The 24,829-nt window shown below is 42.6% G+C and overlaps 1 protein-coding gene across 1 annotated transcript; it reads right to left on the reverse strand.

Annotated features, from left to right (window-relative positions):
- Positions 1–183: 183 nt before the first annotated feature.
- Positions 184–21,609, reverse strand: Pdia6 (protein disulfide isomerase family A member 6). The gene is made up of 13 exons (XM_027937792.2): positions 21,506–21,609; positions 15,188–15,329; positions 11,911–11,968; positions 11,156–11,282; positions 8,216–8,322; positions 6,639–6,769; positions 6,207–6,321; positions 5,591–5,731; positions 4,801–4,885; positions 4,616–4,688; positions 3,456–3,614; positions 1,342–1,438; positions 184–653 (listed from the first exon to the last, which is right to left on the reverse strand). Exons 1-13 carry the CDS (start codon positions 21,522–21,524, stop codon positions 585–587), a joined length of 1,323 nt encoding a protein of 440 aa, XP_027793593.1. The 5' UTR covers positions 21,525–21,609; the 3' UTR covers positions 184–584.
- Between the last annotated feature and the right edge of the window lie 3,220 nt (positions 21,610–24,829).

Below are 24,829 nucleotides of genomic sequence, written 5' to 3' on the forward strand. Positions count from 1 at the left end.
AGCAAGTTTCCTTGTGCACTCTGCATTGTGGGCATCCCAAGGCAGCATTTGAGTCAAAGAGGTCTTGTTTTCCGTTTTAAAAAAGGTTCATGGGGAGAAGGAGCCAGGGTCATCAGTTCATGACATTAATTTACTGCTGAACATCTGACTCTGTATGATGTGGACACTAATTTCATACATGTATTGGCATTGTCCAAAATATCATTTTATTCTTTAATGGAAAAAGCCATTGATATTCAAATGAGGAATCACATTTAAAAAACCTATATATAAGAAACAACCTCCAAGAACATTCAAGCAGCCATCAGGGGGAGGGAAATGTTTCTACAGCCCAGTTTTCTTCAAAATATTATGTGAGAATACAATCCAATTCACTGACTACAACAATTCATAGAATTTTTCAAAGTTTTCTTGAGATGCAAAAGCTTACTGTCGCAGTGCTTTCAAATGACCAATCAAGTGTTACTTCCTGGTTAAAAAGGCCCCTGGTAGATTAGTCGGATTGTAAAGAATGTTTCTTCACTGCTGGAAAAATCTGTTCACTCTCAAGAAAAGAAAATGATCTGAAGCCTGGGCTGTGGCTCTCACAATTCGTCTTTCTCCAAGTCATCAAGCTCCACATCGCTGAGGTCAATGTCATCCTCCACAGGAAGCTGGGAGACAGAAAGCCATGGTCAGAGCTGCAGGTGGAGACCCCCCGACAGTCCTCCCTCTCTTGTAACAAGGAACAAACTAAGTTCTAGAGGTCCCCAGATGGCAGGCTCGTGTCCCCTTGGCCAACTCTTCCTTTTCCTCTGTGCCCATTATCATACAGATGTAAACGCTGAGAACTGGGAAGCCAGGGGAGGGTACTAGGGACAGAATTGTATAGAAATGTGAATTTGAAGAATTGTTTTTCATTTCTCAGAGACAAAATATATGAATTCCAGGTCATGTGTTCACCCTTAGGGGGAACAATAAGGAAAGCGGCCTTACCACTGGACTTTAAGGTGGACATTTGTCAAGCTTACCCAGATTTACATAGATCCAAACTGCCTACTATTTGGTAAGCTGCTGCTTGTGTCTCTATGGGAATTTAAGGCGATCAGTGAAACATAAAAAAACTTGCGCTAATTGAATAACCAGACAGCCTAATAAATGGTCACTGGTGACAGCCCAAAAGGCTGTGCAGCTCTTTCATGTGATAGGCAAGAGCATCTTTAGGGAAAGAGCCTCTGGAGAGGTACAGGACTCAGAACACTAGGAGCTCCCAGCCCAGGGTCTGGCCACAGAAACACACAAGCCTCAGGAAAGAAAATGGGACTTTTTCAACTGGGCAGCTTGGCCTTGACCAGCACTTACCTCACCGTCCCTGCCATCCCAGGGCTCTCTTACAGTGATAGCAGGAAAGGCACCACCTCCCACTGGTGCTGTGGAGCCACGCCCAAAAGACAGCTCCCTTGGGGAAAAAGACCAGAATACACACATTTATGATGGACTACTGATCAATGAACTGTCAAAAAGGATGAGCAGAGGAATGACATGTCCCCTGTGTGTGTGAGGCATTTCTTGCTATCGTACGTTCCTGAAAGGCAGCTGGTGAACAGTATTATTTTCCAGTCAAGGACCACAGAGCCAGAAAGGATGCTCCTGAGGCCTTTGCATCTGCTAAAGCCAGGCATCAGACAGTTCTTAAAAACCTAGAAGCTGTGCAGCCTTAACAAAAGTACATACAACATACCCAGGTTGATTTAGAACACTGGCTACCAGTGAATGTTGTTTTCTAAGACTGTGAACTGTATAGAGCATGTCAACTCACTAGTGAGGTGAGTGGTTTTTAGCAAACCCAGGGCTAGGGCTGGCAGAGAGCTGGTGTACATATCTGTTTAGCAGTGAGGCGTGAGCATTTGCACTTGAAAAATACCATAGGCTTCTTGTAATCTGGCCACTGGAAAACCAGAGCTCAAAATACTGTCACTGCAGATTCATAGAGACCATCCAACAACCCACAGAAACTCAAGGCAACAGCAGTGAAATTAACTGGATGAAGTAACAGCAACAAGATTTAGCTGTATTCAAATTCTGAAAATCCCGACTTTACAACTGAATAAACAGAACTCTGACAAATCACAAACTTAAGCAGTCCCTAAACTTTGTATGAAAACACCCCATTAACTGGCAAGAATGTATAGTTTCATTTGGAAATGAAATAAACCATAAAATTAAGATGACTGACAGTTCAAATCATTTAGTTGTTTAAGGTACGATAATAGTACTATGACTGTCTTTGAAAGCTGTCATTTAGCAGTACATGATAAAATATTTTACAGCTGACAGGAGGGGACTTGCTTTAAAATATTGTTGGTAGAAGCAGATGATAATATAAGGCTTTAGTTGCTAGCTGTTGAAGTTGAAAACAAGTAGGAAAAAAAGACCTTTAGTTTAGTTTCTCTGCTTTTGCAATGACTGAATTTTTCCATAATAACTCAAAAAAAAAAAATAAGGAAAAATGTAATACATTCAGTTCCATTTGTTACAATGCTTAGGGCAAATGCAAACTAAAAAGATGCCCTAAAATGTCCACTTTGATGTCATGTTTATTGCTTCTCACATACACCTACCTTCCGCTTTATTTCTAAACGAGCAGATTTACAACAAACCCTCTAATGTAACTCCTTCTTCCCATTATTCAAATCATGATGGATGTAATACTCTAAGATTTTAAAAATAACAGCTACATGTAGATGTGTACTCTGTCCCTGGCACTTTTTCTGGTAACTATATAGTTACCAAAGTCTATATAGGAGTCCTACAAGAGGTAGTACTAGTATCCCATTAAAATAAATAAGGAGGTGGGGTGTGTGCATGTGTATAAAACTTATGTCATTTTTTTCATATAGTGGCTGAGAAATGAACAAAGAAGGAAGCAAGAATTGGTAAACAAAATCTCTTTGGGCAAGGCTTCATATTTGCCTAAACACGATCAAGGCAGTTTTAGCATAAGTTGCATAGCAGAGGAGAGTCAGTTCTATAAATGGCTGTGACTTGAGAATGCATGTTGTCTGCACAATGAGGGAGTGACTTAAGTAAGCACACCCATTTTCAAGTAACTCATTCCAAAACGAATGGAAACCACATCACCTGAGGTCAGCAGTACAAAGCACACTAGGGTGGGAATGGGTGAGACAGGGCTGCCTGTAGCTTTATGAGAACTGGAATGAACCCAAGGCCGGGTGCACAGAAGGGCAACAAGGAGGCCTGAGGATGACTATGCACACTATGTAGAGTATTTCCAAGAAAAGAGAATAAAGCATAGGAAACCAATTTAAAAGCTCTACTTTAGGAACACAGAATTGTAAGTTTGAATAAAAAATAATTCCATTTATTGCTGGTTTATACATACCTAGTTTAAAATGAAAAACCACAATAGAACCAAATAGATCAAACAATAAACAACTAAGGAAATAAGAAATTACCTGAGAAACTCATTAATGCCTTGCTCACTGAAAGACCCTTTTAGAAGCGCAAATTTCATCTTGCGTGCATTGATGGCTGCCATGGCAGGGTATCCAAACCCTCCAATACCCAGTGCGTTCTCAAGTTCACTCTGGGCTCCAGCTTCTGTCCACAGCCACCTAGAAAAGCACATGGGCTTTTAGGGCAAAGATGTCTTTTAAATCAGTTAGAAGTCTAGCTAGTAGATCTTAATAAAGTCCCCGGAGTGGATGGCTGTATTTTAAGACTCTTTTTGTCCCAGTCCCCATAATGTCCACAAAACTATGAATTTCCCATTTTTACCTGAATCCCACCAATATCATTTGTGTTATAGTGCATACTCCTGCATTTGGTGTGTATGACATGTATGCTGAACAAATGGAGGAGGGGCAAAGTCATTGTGACAGGGACAGCAGAGGGCACTAGATACCTGGGGGAAACAATAGATACTAAGGATGAGGAGCAAGAAGAGAAACGGGAAGACAGAGACATACTTTGTTGTAAATCTGCTTAGATCTACCCCCCCACTCAGAAGTGGGTAAGGAAGTTGGGCATGATGGTACATGCCTGTAATCCTAACAACTTGGGAGGCTGAAGCAGGATTGCAAGTTCAAGGCCAACATGGACAACTTATTAAGACCCTGTTTTATAAAATAAAAAGGCCTAGGGACGTAGCTCAGTGGTAAAGCACCTCTGGGTTCAAACCCCAGTACCAAAAACCAAACCAAGCCAAACCAAAACCAAACCCCACAAAAGGTGGATAAGGAAACTCCCTCCTTCTCTCATTCCTTCCCTGGCAAGGGCTCCCACTGAGTACATCCCTACTCCTGTATTCTTCTTTATTTAGTCTTTGAAGGCAGTACTACAATTCAGCTACATTGCTAATTTTTGCTTGTTAATAACCTAGAACTCCAGTCACAATTGGAGTTAAAATATGATAACTATGATAAAAATAAAATATATACTGTGAGTCAAGAGCTCCTTGACTTCCCCCCTCCTAAATGCCAATTATTTTTCTATCTTAAATAAAACACACAGTAGGAAAGAGAGGAGCACATCCTAGAAAACACAGAGGGCACCACTTTCAGGAAGTCCCACACTCCCTATCTACCAACACACATTGGGAAGCTGCATAACTCACCCCCACATTTTCTTCTTGTATTTGTCTGCCAACTTGAGAAGAACTTCCAAGTAAGAATTTCTCCCTGAAGCTCCTGATTTTAATGAACAAAATAATGTTAAAGGTAAAAAAATAAGACTGAGCCATTTACAAAGTGTTCTCCCTGGCACAGGACAGTCAATGGGAAGCAGCTTCTCTCGGCTCACCTGTGTCGAGGATGTGGGGCAGCACGGCCACAACGCAGAGCTGGTGCTCCTCACACGTACTCTTGGCAATGTCCTCGTTGATTATCTGTAGGACCCAGAAGACAAGGGACAGTTGGAAGGCTGCACAACACAACACCACGTAAGCATGAAAACAAAGGCTTAGCATTGGCACTTCCATTAGAGACGAGGAGACTCCTCCCAAATAATGCTTCCTTGTATAGAAACACCAATAACCCAATATACAAGATTTCTGGAGCACCTACTGCATACAGATCTGAAATCACAATGAATACTCACTCATTTAAACAGATTATACCCACATGGACTGTATTTTCATAAGCTTGAGGCTCCATGCCTCGGTTTCCCTATATGTAAAAGAGATACAAACAGTATCTACTTCTCAGCATTCATGTGAAAGTTAAAGGAGAAAAATCTACCTAAAAGCACTACGTAGTGCCCCTTCTGTGATTAGGTACTCAATAAATGTTGGCTATTGTTTTAAGCATAAAAATAACTGAATTAACTCTATTTTTAAGAAACTAATGTATGTTTTTGCTCACAGTGCAATTATTTTAATGCTGAAAGTTACAAAAAGAAGCAAAATTTACCAGATTTTTTTTCCATTTGGAAGTTCAAAACTACTTTAGAATATTTTTAAAAGGAAGTAAAAAAAAGCTTAAATTGAACAGACCTAAAACAAACAAAAAAAGCCCATGTCATTTCTGCTTTAATATTCCTTATTATCAGACTGGAAAATCTTTCCTTACTACCAATGGATCAAGTAGTTTACCTCAAGCAGCTCAGGAGGTGGGGCGTTATCAGAAAACAAATCAAGGGCCCGGGACACTATGTCAGACCTTGTCCGCCCTCCATCATAATCCACAGGAGACTCGTCTTTCTGAAATATCTTGATTGTAGGAAATCCTCTAATCTATTTTTAAAATCAAATTAAATTTAATTAAAAAACAAACAAATAAACCCAAGCAATCTTAATGGTTTCTAAGATATCATTTACCGTAACAAAAATATTCCCCAGTCTGCATCAATGTCAGATGGAAGGCTCAAGAGTGCTGTCAATTATGGAGTTTTAATAATCTGACTGCAAGGTTCAGCCAAACCTTATTCAAGCCTTTGATATTTGATTAAGACAGTCTACATGCTCTAAAACAGACAGACTAACTTCCAAAAGCCAGGTACACAACTTGAAAAAGCAGGGGCAGCTGAAGTCGTCCATTAGGCTTCATTCAGTTCAAGTGGTATGAAGAACCCCAACCCCGGGAGTGCCAGACTCAAGAGTTAGGGTAATAATGGGACTTAAGTCTGTTCATTACAAAATGGTTCGACATCTCCACTCCCAGCCTGTGGGGAGGCCTGAAGTAATAAATCAACAAGCCTTATGCACTTACGCCGTATCGGCTGGCTAGCACCTGATTCACAGTGGCGTCTACAGCCGCCAGCTTCACTTTTCCTTTGGTTTGCTCCTTTACTTCTGTGGCTGCAGCAGCCCACTCAGGCTCTAGGCTGTAGAAAAATTTGCATCTTAGAAGTGCTTTTAACTCACAGCACAGGTACTTTGACTGATCAGTGCCTTTCTGCCCAATCCCTGTAACATCTTGTGGAGCTTCACAAAAGAAATGATGCTAGCCTTCACAACTGCTTCCCAGCCCTTCACTGCCCACCCTGGACACTGATGTCAATGCTAAACACTCATCTAGAGTCCAAGTTTTCCTGGAGAGCTCAGAGATTATCTGCTCTCTAGTTCACCTCCTTCAAAGTGAGCAGGGGGAGAATGCACTGAAAGCATGGTGCCGGACAGACAGCTCCAGGGAAGTACTTACTTCTTGCAGTGTCCACACCAAGGGGCATAAAACTCAACCATCCACACATCTTCACTGTCAAGGACATTCTTATCAAAGCTGTCGTCTGTCAGCTCAATCACATCCTTCTTACTTGAACTATCACTTCTGCCCTGTAATTTATGACATTGTCTAATTATAACCTGGCCCCAAAGAACATCATTCCTATTCTAAATAAATATACATGATGACAGCTTTACATTGTAACAGTTTTAGAGTTGTTATTCAAATTGGGGGTATTCCTTATTATTAGTTTTGCTTGGTAAAGTCTTCATTTTCAAATAATTATGAATACATTCAGTGTAACGTGTAATCTGTACTCAAACTCTTTCACCTGCTGTATTTTTATAAAGACAAACCTCAAGATAGTCCACATAACCACAAGAACACTGTTCTTGCTCAGACTTAAGCATAGTTGCCGCTTTGGCCCAGGATATTCTACATGACTAAAATTCACTACATTTCATATGTAAAGTCACTATCATTCAAGAAAGCTAAAAAGAACATTTTCCTTTCTTTTTTCTTGGTGGTCCTAGGAAAGGAACTTCATACAGATGAGGCAGGTACTATACCACTAAGCCACACTGCCAGACCTCCTGTTTCTTTCTTTCTTTTTTCCCTTCCAAGAATTTTTTTTGGCACTTAACTTAAGCAGCAGCCAGCAACGCTGTTATTTTCTGTTGCCAGGCTACTGTGCTCCTTAAACGTCTAAGTCTGAAATAAAAGGCAAGATCTTAGAATCTTTGAGTAGTTCTCAATCTGTATAAAGAAGCTAGTTTTATTGGTCTTCTAAATGGAAAGCTTCATATTTCATACAAGGGCATCTAAAACAATAATCTCTAAAACAAGAATGTCTTAGTTCTTCCTTTTCTTTCCAATTCTTTCATGTAGACTTTTCCATGGATTTCAGGTGGAATGCCACAGATACTGGTCAAGAACTCACACAGATTTCATTGTGTTTGCCCACAGGCAATCTGGAGAGGAGCTGGTATCCCTTTCCCCCCTGAATGGTGACAGCCAGGAGATCCCAGAGTCGGCTCCCTTGGCTTAAAGCTTATTCTTCCTCTGTAGTCCAAATTCTCCCATTTCATCCCTGGGCCTATGATACCATCATGGGACCTCATTCTTAGTGACTGGATTTATGGCAAGACTGGTGATTTTAAGGAGTCCAAATGAGCAGTCTGGGGGATGGCTCCCTCCAAGATCAGCTGACCTAATCCCCTATTATATATTTTTTGGGGAATACTAAGGATTGAACTCAGGGGCACTCGACCACTGAGGTAGACCCCTAGCCCTATTTTGTATTTTATTTAGAGACAGGGTCTCACTGAATTGCTTACTTTTACTGAGGCTGGCTTTCAATTCACCTGCCTAAGCACAGCCTTCCGAGCCACTGGGATTACAGGAGATTGCCACTGTGCCTAGCTCCCTATTATTTTTTAGTGGACAGTTCACTGATTTTAAAATATTAGGGGAGAAAAATCTACCTTCTACAAGAAGTCCACACTGAGGCTACAGAATCATGACACATATTAAAAACTGACATTATGCAGTCTTACTTGTTTTCCAGAACTATATCCACCACTCTTTCCCCCGAGGCGATCCTTCACAAGCTGGCGCAGAGCACTGAGGGCAGCATCCACAATGGCTTCACCAGTTCTGCCACCTGCAGGACAGCAAAGGAGAGTCAGGCAATCCTCAGCCCAGACTCCTGGAAGTGTCTCTCAATCACTGTCTCAAGACCTCCACCTGATGGCAAAAGGCTCAAACTACACAAGTATTTATGCCAAACCTTTCTCCCAGAACACGCTCAGCACCGACTACACTTCAGACTTGGAAAGCCAATTTTTCATCCTTCGCTTTAGGCTATTAATGTATACAAGAAGTCCGTTTGGTCACTTGTAACTACCGTCTACAAATGTCTACTGAACAACTAATGTGTACACAGATAAATAAGAAATGTAATCTAGTTAGGAAAGCAGGAAAATTGCCAAATAGAGAAAAAACTATTCTATAAAAGTGTGGAAAAGGTAGGACATAAGGTGCCTTTGAAACCAAGTAACTAGAGTCCTCTTTTTTCCCCATCTGCTTAAAAGCCAGCTGTTGTGTTGCACTTACTATAAGAACTAAAGACCACTGTTAAAACTCAATGAGACAAAATAACAATAGCTCTTAGAAGTTTGCCCAGAACTATGTGCTCAGGAGTGAAGGGCTATTAACTGGCCCAGAAGGGTAGAGATTACAAACGCTTTGAGACCATCTTCAGAGCTCAAAGGCCTGAAGCTCTAATATAATCTCTTCATAAAGTTTCTTTTTTTCCTTTTATTTAGCATTCTAATCAAACTGCCCAGGAAGAGATAAAAACATGTGAGAACACCTCAGAACTCACATCAGAAAGAAAATAAAGTACAGTAGCCACTTATCCACATCTTTACTTTCAATGGCTTCAGTTAACGGTGATCAAATAGTAGGAAAATATTTGTCTTGCCTCTTTCAAGTGGGGAGACCTCATTTACATAAGTTTTACTACTGTATATTGTAACTGCTTTATTCTATTATTGGTGATTATTGTTAAATGCTCACTGTGCCTAATTTATAAATCAAGGCACGAATGTGTAGGAAAACCCAGTATGCTCTATGGTTGCAGGCATCCACTGGGTGTCTTGGAATGTACCCCTTGCAAATAGAGGGAGGAAAAGGGACCACCTACAGTGACACTCCAGAGGCTTAGGTAGTGTAGTGCTCGCTGGGTTGCAGCTACCTAGTCGGTTCCTTCATACCTTCATAAAGAAGGGCTAGACTCACCACAACCACAGCCTTCCACCCCTCACCTACTTCAGACAGCTCCACCACCTGAACCAGGGCCCCTTCCCCAATCCTTCATCTGGAATATGCCAAATCCCAGAACTGGACTAAGGAAAGGGAGGTGTTCTCCACAATAGGTGAGCAGCTGCAGATTCTCTAAGGGGCCAGACATAAGTATCTTCACCGCAACCCCTGGGTCCTGCTGTAAAAGCAGCCATGAATAATATATAAAGAACAGCAGTGTGTTATGAAAAAGCTTATTTACAAAAATAGCAGCAAGTAGAATGCTCTAAACATTTTATTCAAAATAGCCAAACTTAACAAATTATTATTCCAAAACATATGCTTATTATTCAGAAATATGAAACTGATCATTTTATTGAGATTTGGAGCTGAAGAGTCTAGAAGAAATCCTGTGTCTAAGACCTTATCTCCAAGGATTCTAACCTTCAGATTGGAGATGTACCAACTACACTGATATCCACCAGCTATTTGTCTCCTATGCTTTTTATGTACTACTTCAATCAAACTTCTCACAGCTTAAAATAGGATTTTCATTTTACAGATAAGGAGCAAGCTCAAAGGGAGTAAGTCCTATTTAGCTTCAGGCCCAAGTGTGGCAAGGCCAGCAGTCATGCAAGGCAGGGCTAAGCCTTCTGAGCTAGTACTCTCAGATTCTGCATGCCTGGCCTCCCTGTTCTGCTAGGTGGACAGCAGGGATCACAATGACTCTGTGTTTTACTGTGATGCTGGCTCTCCTACTCAGCTCCACAGGCACATTATGCTCACACAAAGTAAAACTATGGTAGCAGACAAGCTTAGCCACTTTATGTCCCATGTGAGCAAATTTTTGAAAGGATTTTTAAATCAAATCAGCCACAATTTAAGCTTTAAATACATTATGTCCAATACTTTCATTAAAACCACGAACCTGGGACCAACCTAATAATTCTGATGATCTTAAATATAATAATCTGTGATCTTCTTTCTTTCTTTCAATGGTACTGGAGATGTATCACAGAGCCGTGTACATGCTGTGACCACTCTACCACATCAGGTGTCCTCCAAAGCTCATGTTTGAGACAATGCAAGAAGGTTTAGGGAGAAATGATTGGGTTATGAGAACCTTAACCCAATTTTGGTGAATTAATCTCCTGGTGGGATTAACTGAGTGGTGGCTGAAAGCAGATAGGGTGTGGCTGGAGTCAGTATGTCACTGGGGACGTGCCTTTGGGGTATATACTTTGTATCAGGTGAGTGGAGCTTCTCTGCTTCCTGATATCATGTAAGCAGCTTCCCTCCACCACCCTCTTCCCCCATAATGTTCTGCCTCATCTTGAGCCCTGAGGAATGGAGCCTACCATCTATGGGTTGAGATCTCTGAAACCATGAGCCCCTAAATAAACTCTTCCTCCTCTAAAATTTGTTCTTTTTAGATCTTTTTGTCATAATAGAAAAAAAACAAAACAAAACCAACAACCAACTGAATAAAACACATAATTTAAAAGCTTACCTGCATGACACTTTAAATGTTCAGAACCCCCACAGAGGGGGTAGGAATCTCTCTTACACCATTTATAGATAAGAAAACTTGGAACAAAGAGGTTGAGAAACTTGTGGTAGCAGGGCTGACAAGTTATAGAATCCCAGGTTCTCACTTACAGGGGAATGGAGTAGTGAGAAAAGGTATTTACCCTGATAATCTTCTGGTCTGTTTTTGTTGGATCCAAAAATCTTGATGGTAGGAAATCCTTGAACGCCATACTGTCCTCCTAGGGACTGATGTTTATCTGCATCAACTGCACCAACTTTTACAACATCCTGTGGAAATAGAAAAGAACTAATCTGTTTTTCTTTCAACTAGAGCATCATCTGACTCACACACACAGGTAAAGGGCTGGGTGAGGCTGACAAATACGGTCACTGAGTGTTGTAGCACTGAACACCAGACGAGAGACCTAAATGGCAGGAAGGACGAATCCAAGCCCAGCTCAGGGAGGTAACTCTGTAGCCCCCAGAATTAGTCTGGCCAGCATTAATGATATGCATTACCTGGGAAACAGAATGAACACAGACATAAAAACTAAAATGTGTGTTTCTACACGCCCCACACGTGATTCTGGCAGCAGAACCAGTGTTTTAAACTCTGATGTGAAAATCAGCTTCCTATTGTGCATTAAACTTATCTGTACACCTAGACACACACAGGTGAGCGTGGGCATCTCAGAAATTTATTTATTTATTTTTTTGGTACTAGTAATTGAAACCAGGGGTTCCTAACCACTGAGCTACATCCCAAGTCCTTTTTTTATTTTAAGACAGGGTCTTGCTAAGTTGCTTAGGTCCTTGCTAAGTTAGTGAGACGGGCTTTGAACTTGTGATCCTCCTCTCAGCCTTCTGAGTTGCTGGGATTACAGACATGTGCCACCATGCCTGGCTTGAAACTTACTTTTAATGCAGTTGCTGCTTTCTTCCATTCTGGTGTCAATCTTTGGCAATGACCACACCTTTAGGGTGAAAACACAAATAGGGTGACAGTTAAAGTCTTTGATCTATAATTCATACAACATCCATCAATGGTCTTATTGAGTAAGATGCACTCAGGGTGGGAGCTGGAGAGGAGGACTAGCACTAATAAAACAGAATCAGTGATGGTCACGAGTAATGAAATGTCTTATAATTCACTAAAGAACATTTCAATACTTATGATACTTACAAAAATCATTTTTCATATCATCCTAATAAAAGAGATCCAATAAATCAGGAATTTAAATAAAGCCACTCATCTTACACCTCTTAAAGCTTGACACTCCCTGATCCAATCCTCTTCATTTATTTATTTTTGTGGTACTCAGGGTTGAACCCAGAGGCACGATCTATCACTGAGCAGCATTCCCAGTCTTTTTTACTTTTCATTTTGCAACAAGACCTCACTAAGTTGCTGAGGCTGGCCTTGAACTTGTGATCATTCTGTCTCAGGTCCCAAATAGTTGGAATTATAGGCAGATATCATTATATCCAGTTAGATATCACATTCTTAATCACTACACAGTATAACTTTACAGGGGCCTAATCTCAGCCCTAATATTTGAAATATATTTGAAATGCTGCTTTTACATATTTATATACAGTATGTTTTGTTGCTCAGATGAGATATTCAGAATATAGAAGTCAAATTTTCACAGGGCTTAGACTTCAGATTATATAAGAAAAGAGGACTCAAACCAGAGACTATCAGAGCAAATACCTTTTCAATTTAAATGTTAGGCAATATGCAGACAAATCAATGCACTATATAAATAAATATCTATTTTTTACTAACCTGTAAGTGAAACTGAGTATTTCCTTCAATTGTGAATGTAAATATCATTCCAAAGCCAATGAGTACTATGACTCTGTCACTAATAAAAACCACAGCTCAGATTTACTGTCCTAGTAAAGAAGTACAGGTTGAGCATCTCTAATCCCCAATTTCAAAATCCCAAAACCTAAAAACTTTTGAGCACTGACACAAACTCCAAAATTTTAGATTTATGGATTAGGGAAGCATAAACAAATATTCTAAAACCTGAAAAACTCCAAAATTTCAAATACTTCTGGTTTTGGGCTGGGGATGTGGCTCAAGCGGTAGCGCGCTCGCCTGCCATGCGTGCGGCCCGGGTTCGATCCTCAGCACCACATACAGACAAAGATGTTGCGTCTGCCAAATACTAAAAAGTAAATATTAAAAAAAAAAATTCTCTCTCTCAAATACTTCTGGTTTCAAGCATTTTGGATAAGGGATTCTCTATCTGTACTACATTACCATGTCAAGATTTATTTCAATATTCTGAGAACCATGTTTCAACATTTTAGTTTTCCTTTGCAATCCCATAGGATACACATGTAAAGTCTTTATTTTATGAAGGAATCCTTTGGAATCCTTCACCAGTCTGCCAAAGAAGTCCAAACACCAAACTGCTCTAATTAGACATTTTTCGTATTTAGAACAGTACGCGGTAAAACTTCATCAGTGTAATATCAATAATAATCCACCAGATCCAGATTCTGCCTTCTCAAGTGCAACTTTATTATTTTTTGTGGTGCTAGGCAAGCACTCTACCACTGGGCTACACCTACAACCCCAAATCCTGCCTTCTCAATTAGGCTGTCTGGTATAATTTTATAATAATGTTCTCTTGTATTGCAGTTATCAGAAACAAAATAAACTACCCATGACACAAATGATTAAAAAGTTGAACTTGCAAAAATTACATAGAAGTTTTAAACAACATAGCAGTTTATACAATTACTATTTATACAAGATAACCATATTGAAATTAGCATTTATATTTAACAAACAAAAAGAAAGAAGCCTTTAAAATATAGCAAAGGCAGGCCAGACATGATGGCACAAGCCTGTAATCCCAGCAGCTTGGAGGCTAAGGCAGGAGGACTGTGAGTTCAAAGCCAGCTTCAACAACTTAGCAAGGCCCTAAGCAACTCAGTGAGACCCTGTCTCTAAATAAAATACAAAAAAAAAAAAAAAAGAGCTGGGGATGTAGCTCAGTGGTTAAGTGCTCCTGAATGTAATCCCTGGTACCTAAATAAATAAAATAAGGCATTAAGACAAATATAATTCACAATATGGCAGCAAAATTTTATCTCAATTTGCTACACTGAACCATCAGTAAAGTACTTCATGAGAATCAGTGTTGAGCTTCCCAAACTCAGTTTCATGGTCTACCAAAGGAAAAAAATTAAAGTAATACAGAAAAAAACTTTTCATCAAGTTATGAGAATTTTATAGTAATAATTTCCTTTGCTATGCCTTCCTCAAGCTTCAAGGCACTGTTCACATTTGTGAAGGTCCCTCTGGGCGTCAGCTCACTGTACAGTTCATCTTCACAGACATGCAGTGGCAGGGCTTGCGTCTCCCCCTCGTGTGGCCTGCTGCTTTACAGCAGCGATTGTCTCATGCATATTTTGCAGTTTTCATTGATCTGCCTCTATTCTTTTTTTTTGGCATTAAACACATAAACAATACCATTGGTGCAATATTGTATTCTGACCACATACAATTATGTACCATTTGTTCAACAATAATTATATCATCACAGGGCTTTTCCAGTAATGAATATAAGGCAAGAAAGATTTTTTTTTTTTTTTAGAGAGAGAGAAGAGAGAGAATTTTAATATTTATTTTTTAGTTTTTGGCGGACACAACATCTTTGTTTGTATGTGGTGCTGAGGATCGAACCCGGGCCGCACGCATGCCAGGCGAGCGCGTTACCGCTTGAGCCACATCCCCAGCCCAAGAAAGAATTTTTAAATTAAACCAGATTTTCTAATTACATATTCAGAAAACAATCTTCTTCAAGAGACAAAAAGGAATCCATCACTTATTTTTCCCTTTGCTCAAGATTCTTTCTTCATAAAATTAGTTTCCCTTCCACCCTTATCTTACTAGCTTCCTTATAAGGACAGATTTTCTTTAAATTAAGAATTTTTCCTTTCTTATTTTTTATAACGATTATCTACTCAACCTCCCCACCCATTTTTTTTTTAACTGACTCAACTCTAGGGCCTTTAACAGACTCAACATTGCAGTCTCCCTTTTCCCTCTCTTCTTCTTTTAAGCAAGCAATAATTTATATAAACTAGACGTCAGAATAAAACCAGGCACTTATACAGAATTTTTACCAATGTGTAAAGCACCGTAAATAACACCATTTTGTTGCACTTACCATGGAGCATAGAATTCTACAAGCCACAAACTGTTACTCTGAATAACTTCTCTGTTGAAATTAGATGGAGTTAATTCAATGACATCGTCGCTGGAGGAATACAGACCATTCACTGCTAGAAAGAAGGTACAGCTCACCAGACCTAGAATAAAGACAAAAGCACACCAATGGGGCACGGTTCACAGCCACCAGAGACCTCTCCAACCCACCCAGGCCCTTCTCACAGAATATGGCCTGGGCTCAACACTGCCCTCTGCCCTCCCTACTGTCACTGGAGTCTCTGGACTTCACTCCCATGGGTTGCGCTGAGAAAGAAGTGAAAGGAGAGTCTCCATTCACATTTCTTGAACTTCAATGGAAAAAACTTTAAGCACCACTTTTAGTGCACTCCACAAATTAACTTTCATTCCTTTACAACCATCCTATGACTATTGTTACCACTCTATGGGCATGGACCTACATTAGGAAATCACCTCTAGCTGCATGATCTTGCATAATCCACACAGCATTTATCCCTCATGTTATTCACCTGCAGTATTAGCACCCTACTTTTTAAATTTTTTGAAGTGAAAAAGAATCATCTCTCCCACTAATGACTGTGGGGTGCTTAGCCAGTGAGCCACATCTCTGGTCCTTTTTATTTTTTGAGACAAGGGCTCACTAAGTTGCTAAGGCTGGCTTTGAACTTGTGACCCTCTTGCCTTAGCCTCCCAAGCCAGTGGAATTATACGCATGCGTCACTGCGCCTACTGCAAATATTTTTGTCTCTACTTTTTCAGAAAAATGTTTAGCACTCTTGAATGAGCTTAGCATTTTCATGTGAAAGATGTAAAAGGGAGAATATTGGTTTCTTATTAATAGCATAGTTTAGCAACAGTGTGGATCAAGTATATTTTTGTTGGCTACTCTGGGAGCTGAAATGCAATTTTTAACAATTATACAGGAAAACATTCTGAACTGACTTACTAATATATTAAGAACTTTAGTTTTTGAACTGGCAATACTAAAGTTTCACCACCATTTAAGTTTTGTTGATTGTTCTTCTTCTTCTGTGAAGTGTCTGTTCAGTTCCTTAGCCCACTGATTTTTTTTTGTGTGTGTTAAGTTCTTTATATAATATCCTAGAGATTAATGCTTTATCAGAGGTGAAAGTGGTGAAAATTTTTCCCAATCTGTAGGATCTCTCCTCACTTTATTGTTTCCTTTGCTGTGAAAAAGCTTTTTAATTTGAATCTGTCCCATTTATTAACTCTTGATTTTACTTCTTGCATTTAGGAGTCTTGTTAGGCTGACGTGGTGCAGATTTGGGCCTATTTTTTCTTTTTAGGTGCAGGGTCTCTGTTCTAGTGCCTGAATCTTTGATCCACTTTGAGTTAATTTTTGTGCAGGGTGAGAGATAGAGGATTAATTTCATTTTGCTACATATGGATTTCCAGATTGGCCAGTACCATTTGTTGAAGAGGCTATCTTTTCCCCAGTGAATGTTTTTGGCACCTTTGTCTAGTATGATAACCATATTTATGTGGGTTTGTCTCTGTGTCCTCTATTCTGTACCAATACAGGCAACAATAAATGTTGGCAAGGATATGGTGAAAAAAGCTCACTCATACATTGCTGGTAGGACTGCAAATTGGTGCAATCACTATGAAAAGCAGTATGGAGATTCCTCAGAAATTGGGAATGGAATCACCATTAGACTATCCCACTTCTTGACTTATACCCATAGGACTTAAAATCAGCATACTATAGTGACACAGCCATATCAATGTTTATAGCAGCTCAATTCACAACAGCTAGACTATGAAACCAACCTAGGTGTCCCTCAATATGAATGGATAAAGAAATACTCAATGGAATATTACTAGGCTTTAAAGAAGAGTAAAATTATGGCATTTGCCAGTAAATGGTTGGAGTTAAGAGAATACCATGCTAACCAAAATAGGCCAATTCCACAAAACCAAAGGCCAAATGTTTTCTCTAATATGTGGATGCTAATTCACAATAAGGCATGGGGGGGTGGGGGACAGGACTACAGAAGAGTAGCGTTACCTTAGATTAGGTAGAGGGAAATGATGGGAGGGGAGGGGAGGGGAGGGGATGTGGGGATAGGAAAGATAGTAGAATGAAACAGACATTATTACTATATGTCTATATGTGACTGCATGACCAATATGAATCTGCAACATGTGCACTCAGAAAAATGAGAAATTATATCCTATCTATGTATGATATATCAAAGTGCATAAGTGCATTCTACTGTCATGTATAACTAATTAAAACAAATAGAAAAATTTAACAAAAACGTCTATTCCCATCTTTTCAGCATGTGTGAAGATCATCATTTCTTTCTTTCTTTTACTCTGTTGACTCAGCATATTAAGTGATACTGGCCTGTAGTTTGAAGTAGTGTGGTTATGGCATCTCAGTCATGTTTTCATATGCTTACTTCCTAACAGAAATTGGAAGATTTCAAATAGAACTTTTCAGAATCCCAATGGTTAATGTCTTCTGGAAGAAGTATATACTAGTGTTGATTTTCATGTGGCTAAATCCTCCATACAGTACTTTCAACTTCCACATCACTTCACATATATTAAAACACTTGATTTTTTCACAGCATTACTACTAGAAAGCAGGAATTATGCTCATTTTGCAAATAAACAGAGAGGAAGAGGAGAATGCCCACCTGGGGTCATGCAACATAGTAAGTGGCAAAACAGCTCTCGGACTCCAATTTCCAAGTTTTCCCATTAAACCATGCTGTCTTTTTGTGCTCAAGATAAAATAGTTTAGTAGGCCTGGGCATGAATAACAATTATATTATTCAAGAATATTGTATTTGAATGATACAGTTAATGCTGTAAGAACTTATGAAATAAAACTGCAGACTTTACTCATCAAAAGCCATAGCCCCTAAACCAAGAGAAATACAGAGTGGGCAACAGTAATGAATGCTACCTGGAGATAACACAGGAAGACAGAAAGGGCCAACTGGGTTTAATGACAACCAAGTCAGGGGCACCTGCAGGTGTGAGGGAGTAGTGAAAATCAGCAGCCAGTCCGCAGAGGACTGGAGAGAGTGGAGGGAATGAGTTGGAAAGAAAAATATAGATGATCTTGAAACATTTCATTACAATGAGCAGGGGAGAGCAAGCAAGTGTGGGGTAAAAGGAGGGTTTCTTTTTAAAGATGGAAGTGATTTGAGCATGAAAGGAAAAAAATGTTAAGTGGGGAGGCTTAAGAGGGAACACCTGAACGTCCAGGGGGAGACAGGGAACCCCGTCAGTGATGGAGGAGACTTTCACAGGATGACTTTCTCACCTATTTTAAGAGGTGGGCAAGGTTGAGGGTGTTTGGAGATCAAATCAACCACTGAGATTCCCTCAAAGACTGTGCTATCCAAAATGGTACCATTAGCCACACATGGCTACCCCACACGGAGATGTGTTCTAAGCGTAAAAATAGCACACTACATTTCAAAGACTTGGCGGGGGAAAAATACTGGGTAAATAAAAGTATGTGTTGCTTAATGACTGGATGCTTTCTGAGAAACACATCATTTATTTATTTTTTCTGGTGCTGGGGACCGAACCCAGGGACTTGTACATCCTAGGCAAGTGCTCTACTACTGAGCTACATCCCTAGCCCTTTTCTAAATTTTATTTTGAAACAATTACATAGGAAATAAGTTGCTATATTGCCCAGACTGGCCTCAAACTTATGACCCCCCTGCCTGGGTCTCCAGAGTAGCTGGAATGTGCCACCATACTAAAATGTGTCACCATTGTGCAAATATCACAGAACAAATTTATACAAGCTACAATAGCTAGGACTTCATTAGGTGGTGTAACCCCATGGGACCACCACCCTTGATGTGATCCATCACTAACTGAAGCATCCTTATGTGGCACATGCCTGCATGAAAACTAATTTACCTGTTTTGTTTCCTCTTTCAAAAAAAAAAAAAGTGGCTACAAGAAAACTTAAAATTGGATTACATACAAAGTTTATGTTATATTTCTATGAAGTGCTATTTAGCAATCTTTGTGCCAGGTATAGTGGTGAATACCTGTAATCCCAGTGATTGGAGGCTGAGGCAGGAGAATCCCAAGTTCCAGAACAGCCTCAGTAACTTAGGGAGATCCTGTCTCAAAATAAAAAATAAAAAGGGGTGGGATGTAGCTCAGTGATGAAGCACCACTGAGTTCAATACCTAGTTCCAAATAATCTCCTTTGTTTACAAAAAAGTTTTAGTAGAATTTGATGTATTTACAAAGCAAGTAAATCAAGCAGAGAGAGTTCTAACTCTAAATAAGGGTAAAATGAAGACTGGCCCTGGCTAATTCCCCATGGAATTCTACTCCATAATTATGGACTACACATGCAACTACAGTGGTATAACCATGCTGCCTCTATCTACTACTGTAAGTTTTCACTATTAGTAGCTCAGCGCTGAAAACTGTTAAACTCCCCACCCCCCAAAATATTACTGTTTCCTTAAGAGGAATTTTTGCAAGGGAGATCAGTAAGTATGGCTAACATTTTGAGAGCTGACCAACTACCTACCAGCCAGAAACTAGGTTCTTTACTTTTTTTATGAGACAAAAATAGCAATAACATTTATATTGTTGTATACCAGCAATGCTGTCAACATTTTACTTATATTAATTCAGTGAAGAACTCTATGTGGTGTGTACCATACTGTCCATTTTGTAGATTGGTAAACGGAGACATAGAAAGTATAACTTGCTGCAGTCACATAATTAGAATGAGATAGAACAGGGGTAAGCAACCCAAATTTCTCTGGACCAAAGGACCTGAGAATGTAGTGGTGTTTTCCCCTGGAGCATCACTAGGTAGACCACAGCAGGAGAAATACCTTATTCCACTTCTCATGGCAATCAGGGACAGCCATAAGCAACCTACTCTCCTCTGCAGGCTGGAGTCACCAAAGGCATGTGGGATTTTTTTCAACACAAAGACAATCAAACTACTGACACTCAGCATAATATGGTCTTGGATTATTTTTTTCCTTGGTAATGGTGATGGAGTTTTGTTTGCCTTTAAATTTTAAGTTTCCCCTCTATACATGGCTATCCAATGGTAAAAGGTGGAGGCCTAAGCTACTTAAAAGGACACGTACTACTTAACCTGATGGGGTTACAAAGAAGTCAAACATATTACGGTGAACACGTAAAAACTCACAGCATAAAAGTAGCCAATAACTGCTCCCCTCCAGTCCTCCCTAAAAACAAAAATACTGAGCTCATTTAAGATGACAAAGTAGTTCAGTGATGCTGTTTCTAAAATTCACATGGCCAATCAACTCAGTGATAATGAACAGCATCGGAGATCGAAAAGTGTGAGTGTGGAGAATCTGTGAGCGGATGGCTCTGCAGCCGAGGCCTCCCACTCCTCCCCAGCACTCAGGGCGGTACAAATTCACACCAGGACCAGCTTTGCCCCCCATCTGAGGGCAAGAGTATATGGTCCCAAAGCAGCCCACTATCAGAAACCAAAGGGCCCTCCAAAGGCTGACTGCGTTTACTAAAATAATGAATTAACTAACAGAAGCAGAATTTCTAGTCTGAATTCGCTCGTGGGAACCCAAAATCTTTTCCCTCATCTACTCTCTCGACAGTTAATACGGCAAGTTTTTAAAATCTTACTCTTTAGATTGTTCAAACTCATTAACACCCGTGGGGTACTACTGCCAACCCTAAAAGGTGGACACGGTTGGAAAAGCCCCGGTACAGAGCAGTCCAGTGACTCGCTGCGGTCGCCTGGCTAGGGAGGGCTGGATCCCGAGCTGGGCAGGCACCGTCAGGGCGCCTGGGCGGCGACCGGGACCCTCGACTTCGCGCCCGGTCGAGGCTAAAACGGACCTTTACATAATTCCGGAGCCTGGGCTCCGCCGCGCGGCTCAGAGGTCCAACCCCCTGAAAGCGCTCCTGCGTCGTCAGCTCCGCTCCCCGCGCACGGCAGCCGCGCGGACCTCGGCTTCAGAACCGCGAGCCGCGCGGGAGGTGGCACGACCGCACACACGGGGCTCCGCACGCTCGGGCCGGAGCGGAGGCCGCAGCGGGAGCCGGCCTCGCCGCGAGGCCCCGGCCCCGACGCCCCGGCGCTGCTCCGCTTCCCCCTCGCGGCCCCCGGCCCGCAGGCGCCTCGCCCGCCCTCCCGGCCCCGCGCCCGCCACCCCGGAGCCAGGCCGCGTGCGCGAGGCGGGGCGGGTCTCCGCACGCCAGGCGCGCTCCCGGCCGCAGCCCGCCGAGGGGGCGCGCGGCCCTGCAGGTCGAGTCCCCGGCCCGCGCCTACCGAGCCCCAGGCGAGCCATGCCGAGCACCGGTCAGTCCGTCCGCGCCGCCACCGCCTCAGCTCTGCCGCCGCGCCCCCGCGATCGCGTCCCGCCCTCGGCCGCTCTGGCTGCGGCGGGACGGCCGGCGGGGGCGGGCCGGAAGGGCTCGCCGCGCGTGGCCGCGGCTCATTGGCCCCGGCGGACTTCGCTCACTCGCTTGACCAATGGGAAGCGGCCGGGTAGAGGGCACCGGTTCGGTTTTTTTTCAAGGGGGCGGTGACGGACGATAGGGGGCGGGACCGACGGGGCGGTGACGAACGACGGGGGCGGGGCGGGGCGGGGCGGGGCGGGGCGGGGCCAGCCGGACTCCGAGGCCGCCTCACTCCTGCCTGAGCTGTGGGTGCCTTGAGTCCGGCGCTGGGGGTTTCTTCTCTCAGTTCTTCGTTCCTTTCTCCCTTGCCTCTCACGTGACCCTCCCGGTCCTCACGCCTCCTGGTCCTCATCCTGTTTACCACGGGAGAGTAGAACTCGGGGCCTTCGGTGTGTCCCCACCCTTATTAAATAAAGGACAGTAATTCCTCTTGTGCCCACGTATATTAATTAAAGCCGCTTGCTAAGCACGTCCGTGTGCCAGGTGATTCAACACGTCTTTATTTTGTTGAATTACTTTGAGTTCCGATGTCCTCTGCCCACAACTACAAAGCCTTTCCCATGCAGGACCCCAGTCACCCTGGAACCTGGAACCTGCGCTGGAACCGCAGGATTCTTCCCGCGCAGGCTCCCTTCTTGGTCCTGGGGTGGGGGTCGGGACCAGCGCTCACGTGGACAGTTGTTTTGTGAAATGTGCAAAAGTAAAGTATTCTAGACCTAGAAAGTTAAGCGAGACCCCTGGGTCTTTGCGTTCTGATCCCTCCCCTGTGTTTGGGGTGGACACGTGGTCAATTTATTTTTGTATTAGTAGTTTCTCTGTAGTAATTACTGCATAAACGGGCTCTAACTTTGGCCAAAGCTTTCGTTGGCAAAGGCGTCCGGGAGTGGTGATGGCTGGCTGGTGGTCTTCCTGGAGGAAGTGGCCCTACAGTTGCCCCTGGAGTTCTGTCAGCAAACCAGACTCAGCCACACTCAGCCCACTGGAGTCATAGGGAAGCCCAGGTAGTCATCCCAGGGCTCTGTGGAGTCAGAGCACAGGCTGTGGTCTGTGACGACACAGCCAGGCTTCTCTTCTCCACCTGGGTGGCGCTGGAGTGAAAAGCTGCTTATTTTTCCTGACACCCTTCTGTGCTTTACACGTTTCCCCTTGAAATGTGCCCACTCTGCAGGACTGAATGACAGTGAGGCCCTTCTCCTCTCACTTAGAAAGTCGTTCCTTTCCTGACTGCTGTGGGAGTTTAAGTCCTCCCACGTTCAGGGGCCCCCTCCTTTCCCTTTTTTCCAAGTTCATGGCAGTGTCTTAATTGGGCCCCAGGGACCCCCGACATCACAGCTTGCACAACTGCACTGTGGCTATTAGGGCCACAGTCCAGCTCAAAACAGGCCTGCTGATAGAGTGGCCAACGCCCACTCATGCCTTCCCTGACGTCGGGTGGTCTCTGTCTCAATCTGCCTAAGAGCTCATTGTCCTGGAGAAACAGACACAAGCAAACCTGCTAAATTGTTCCCAGGCATAGGGCCATTCTGGGCTGTGGGATAAATGCAGAGCACCCCTTGGGTGCCTCTGTGAAGCACCCCCTACAGTGTCAGACTTCCAAAAGCGTACCAGGGTGGATGTCATTCATTTCTTTTTTTCATTAAAATAAAGCACATATTAATGGCCTAATTATATCAGGTACTGTCCCAGGCACAGCCACTGGCTCAGGGAGCACACAGCCAGCAGAGGCCAGAGAAGACAAAGGCACATTATACTGCAGCATTCTGACCAAGAGAAGCCTCTGGTACAATGGAGCCCAGAAAAGATAACTTCTGTGTTTGTTTGCTGACCTGGTAAAATATGCATACAAATTGTCATTTTAACCTACCTCCCTTCTTTTTCACAGTGGGTCCAACATTTACTGCATGCACAGAATACAGAGGACGTTTGTGTTTCAAGGTCAGCCTGTGCTGCAGCAGGTGTCAGAATTTCATTCTTTCAGAGGCTGAATACTCTTCCGTTTTATGGTGGACCACGCTTTGCTTCTCCCGTCATCTGCTGATGGACATTTGTGTGGTTCTCACCTTTGGGCTGTTAGTAATGCTGCGTTGAACGTGGGCACCCACGAATCTGAGTCGTCGTTTTCAATGCCTTTGGGCACATATCTAAGAGGGGCACTGTGGGCTCCTGTGGCCATTTCACATTTAACTTTCTGAGGAGCTGTCGGTTTTCCATAGCAGTGGCCCCATTTTATACGCCTCCAGCGACGTGTCCCATGAGCAACACGGTTTCTCCCCAGCCTCGCCCGTGTGAACTTGCCATGTTAGGGATCTTAGCCATCCTAGTGGGTGTGAAGAACAATCTCTGAGTTGAGTCGGGAAGGATTTGTAGAAGCAAACAAAGAATGGGAGGGAGAGAAGCCACCCAGAGAGCCAGTTGCAGAGGCAGGAAGTCCCTGAGGGTCCGGGGAACTTGAAGTGGAGTGGAGGATGGGGAGGCCAAGGCTGCAGGACCAGAGAGAGACCAGATGTGGAAGTTCCTGAGGATGTGCCCAAGTGGGGAGCCTGCTGAGAGCAGCAGGGAACCCAGGAGAGGAGCTCAGGGAAGGTTAGGGAGCCCAAGGGGCCTGGGGGCAGATAAGTCTTTGGAGAAATCCCCCAACGCCTTTCTCTCCTGTATGTCTTCAGGCTTGATCTCTCTGAGCTTCAGTCTCCTTGGTTGTAAACAGGGATATGACTGTATTTTGTCACAGCACGGCTGCCTGGTTTCAATGAGACAAGCCGTGAAAAACACTCTGCACGGCACTTGGCCCCTTGAATGTTAGATATTATTATGAAATGAACATCACAGTAAATGCTAACAGAGCATTCATTTGTTTCACAATAAACTAAAAACAGTGTGGCCAACCCAAGGTAGATGTGCAGTGTGAGTGAGAAACACTTTCAGGACTGAACGCTGAGATTAGAGCCCTTGGTTACTGCAGCAAAACCCAGCCCAGCCTGACTCTAGCATCTAAGCTACCGGACTCTGGGCTACTTCTTTGAGCCTGTGTTTTCTTCTGTAGAAAAGGGTGTGTTCACAGCTCCCTGATAGGCTTCGTTCCTTCGCTCAGCACAGATCCCCATGGGCACTGTGCCTTGTACCTCACAAACAAGACAAAAGGAAAGGACAAGTAAATATTGACAAGCTGAGATAATTGCCAGGGTAGGCAGAAGAG

The sequence above is a fragment of the Marmota flaviventris genome, chromosome 14 (genome assembly GCF_047511675.1).
Source record: "Marmota flaviventris isolate mMarFla1 chromosome 14, mMarFla1.hap1, whole genome shotgun sequence".
NCBI classification, from domain to species: domain Eukaryota; kingdom Metazoa; phylum Chordata; class Mammalia; order Rodentia; family Sciuridae; genus Marmota; species Marmota flaviventris.

Excerpts from the sequence above, each read along its gene's own strand:
- Pdia6 (XM_027937792.2), bottom strand. Across the intron at positions 11,283-11,910 it reads AAGCAGCAACTGCATTAAAA|GATGTTGTAAAAGTTGGTGC; the intron begins GTAAGTTTCAAG and ends CTATTTCCACAG. Across the intron at positions 5,732-6,206 it reads TGCTAGCCAGCCGATACGGC|ATTAGAGGATTTCCTACAAT; the intron begins GTAAGTGCATAA and ends TTTTAAAAATAG.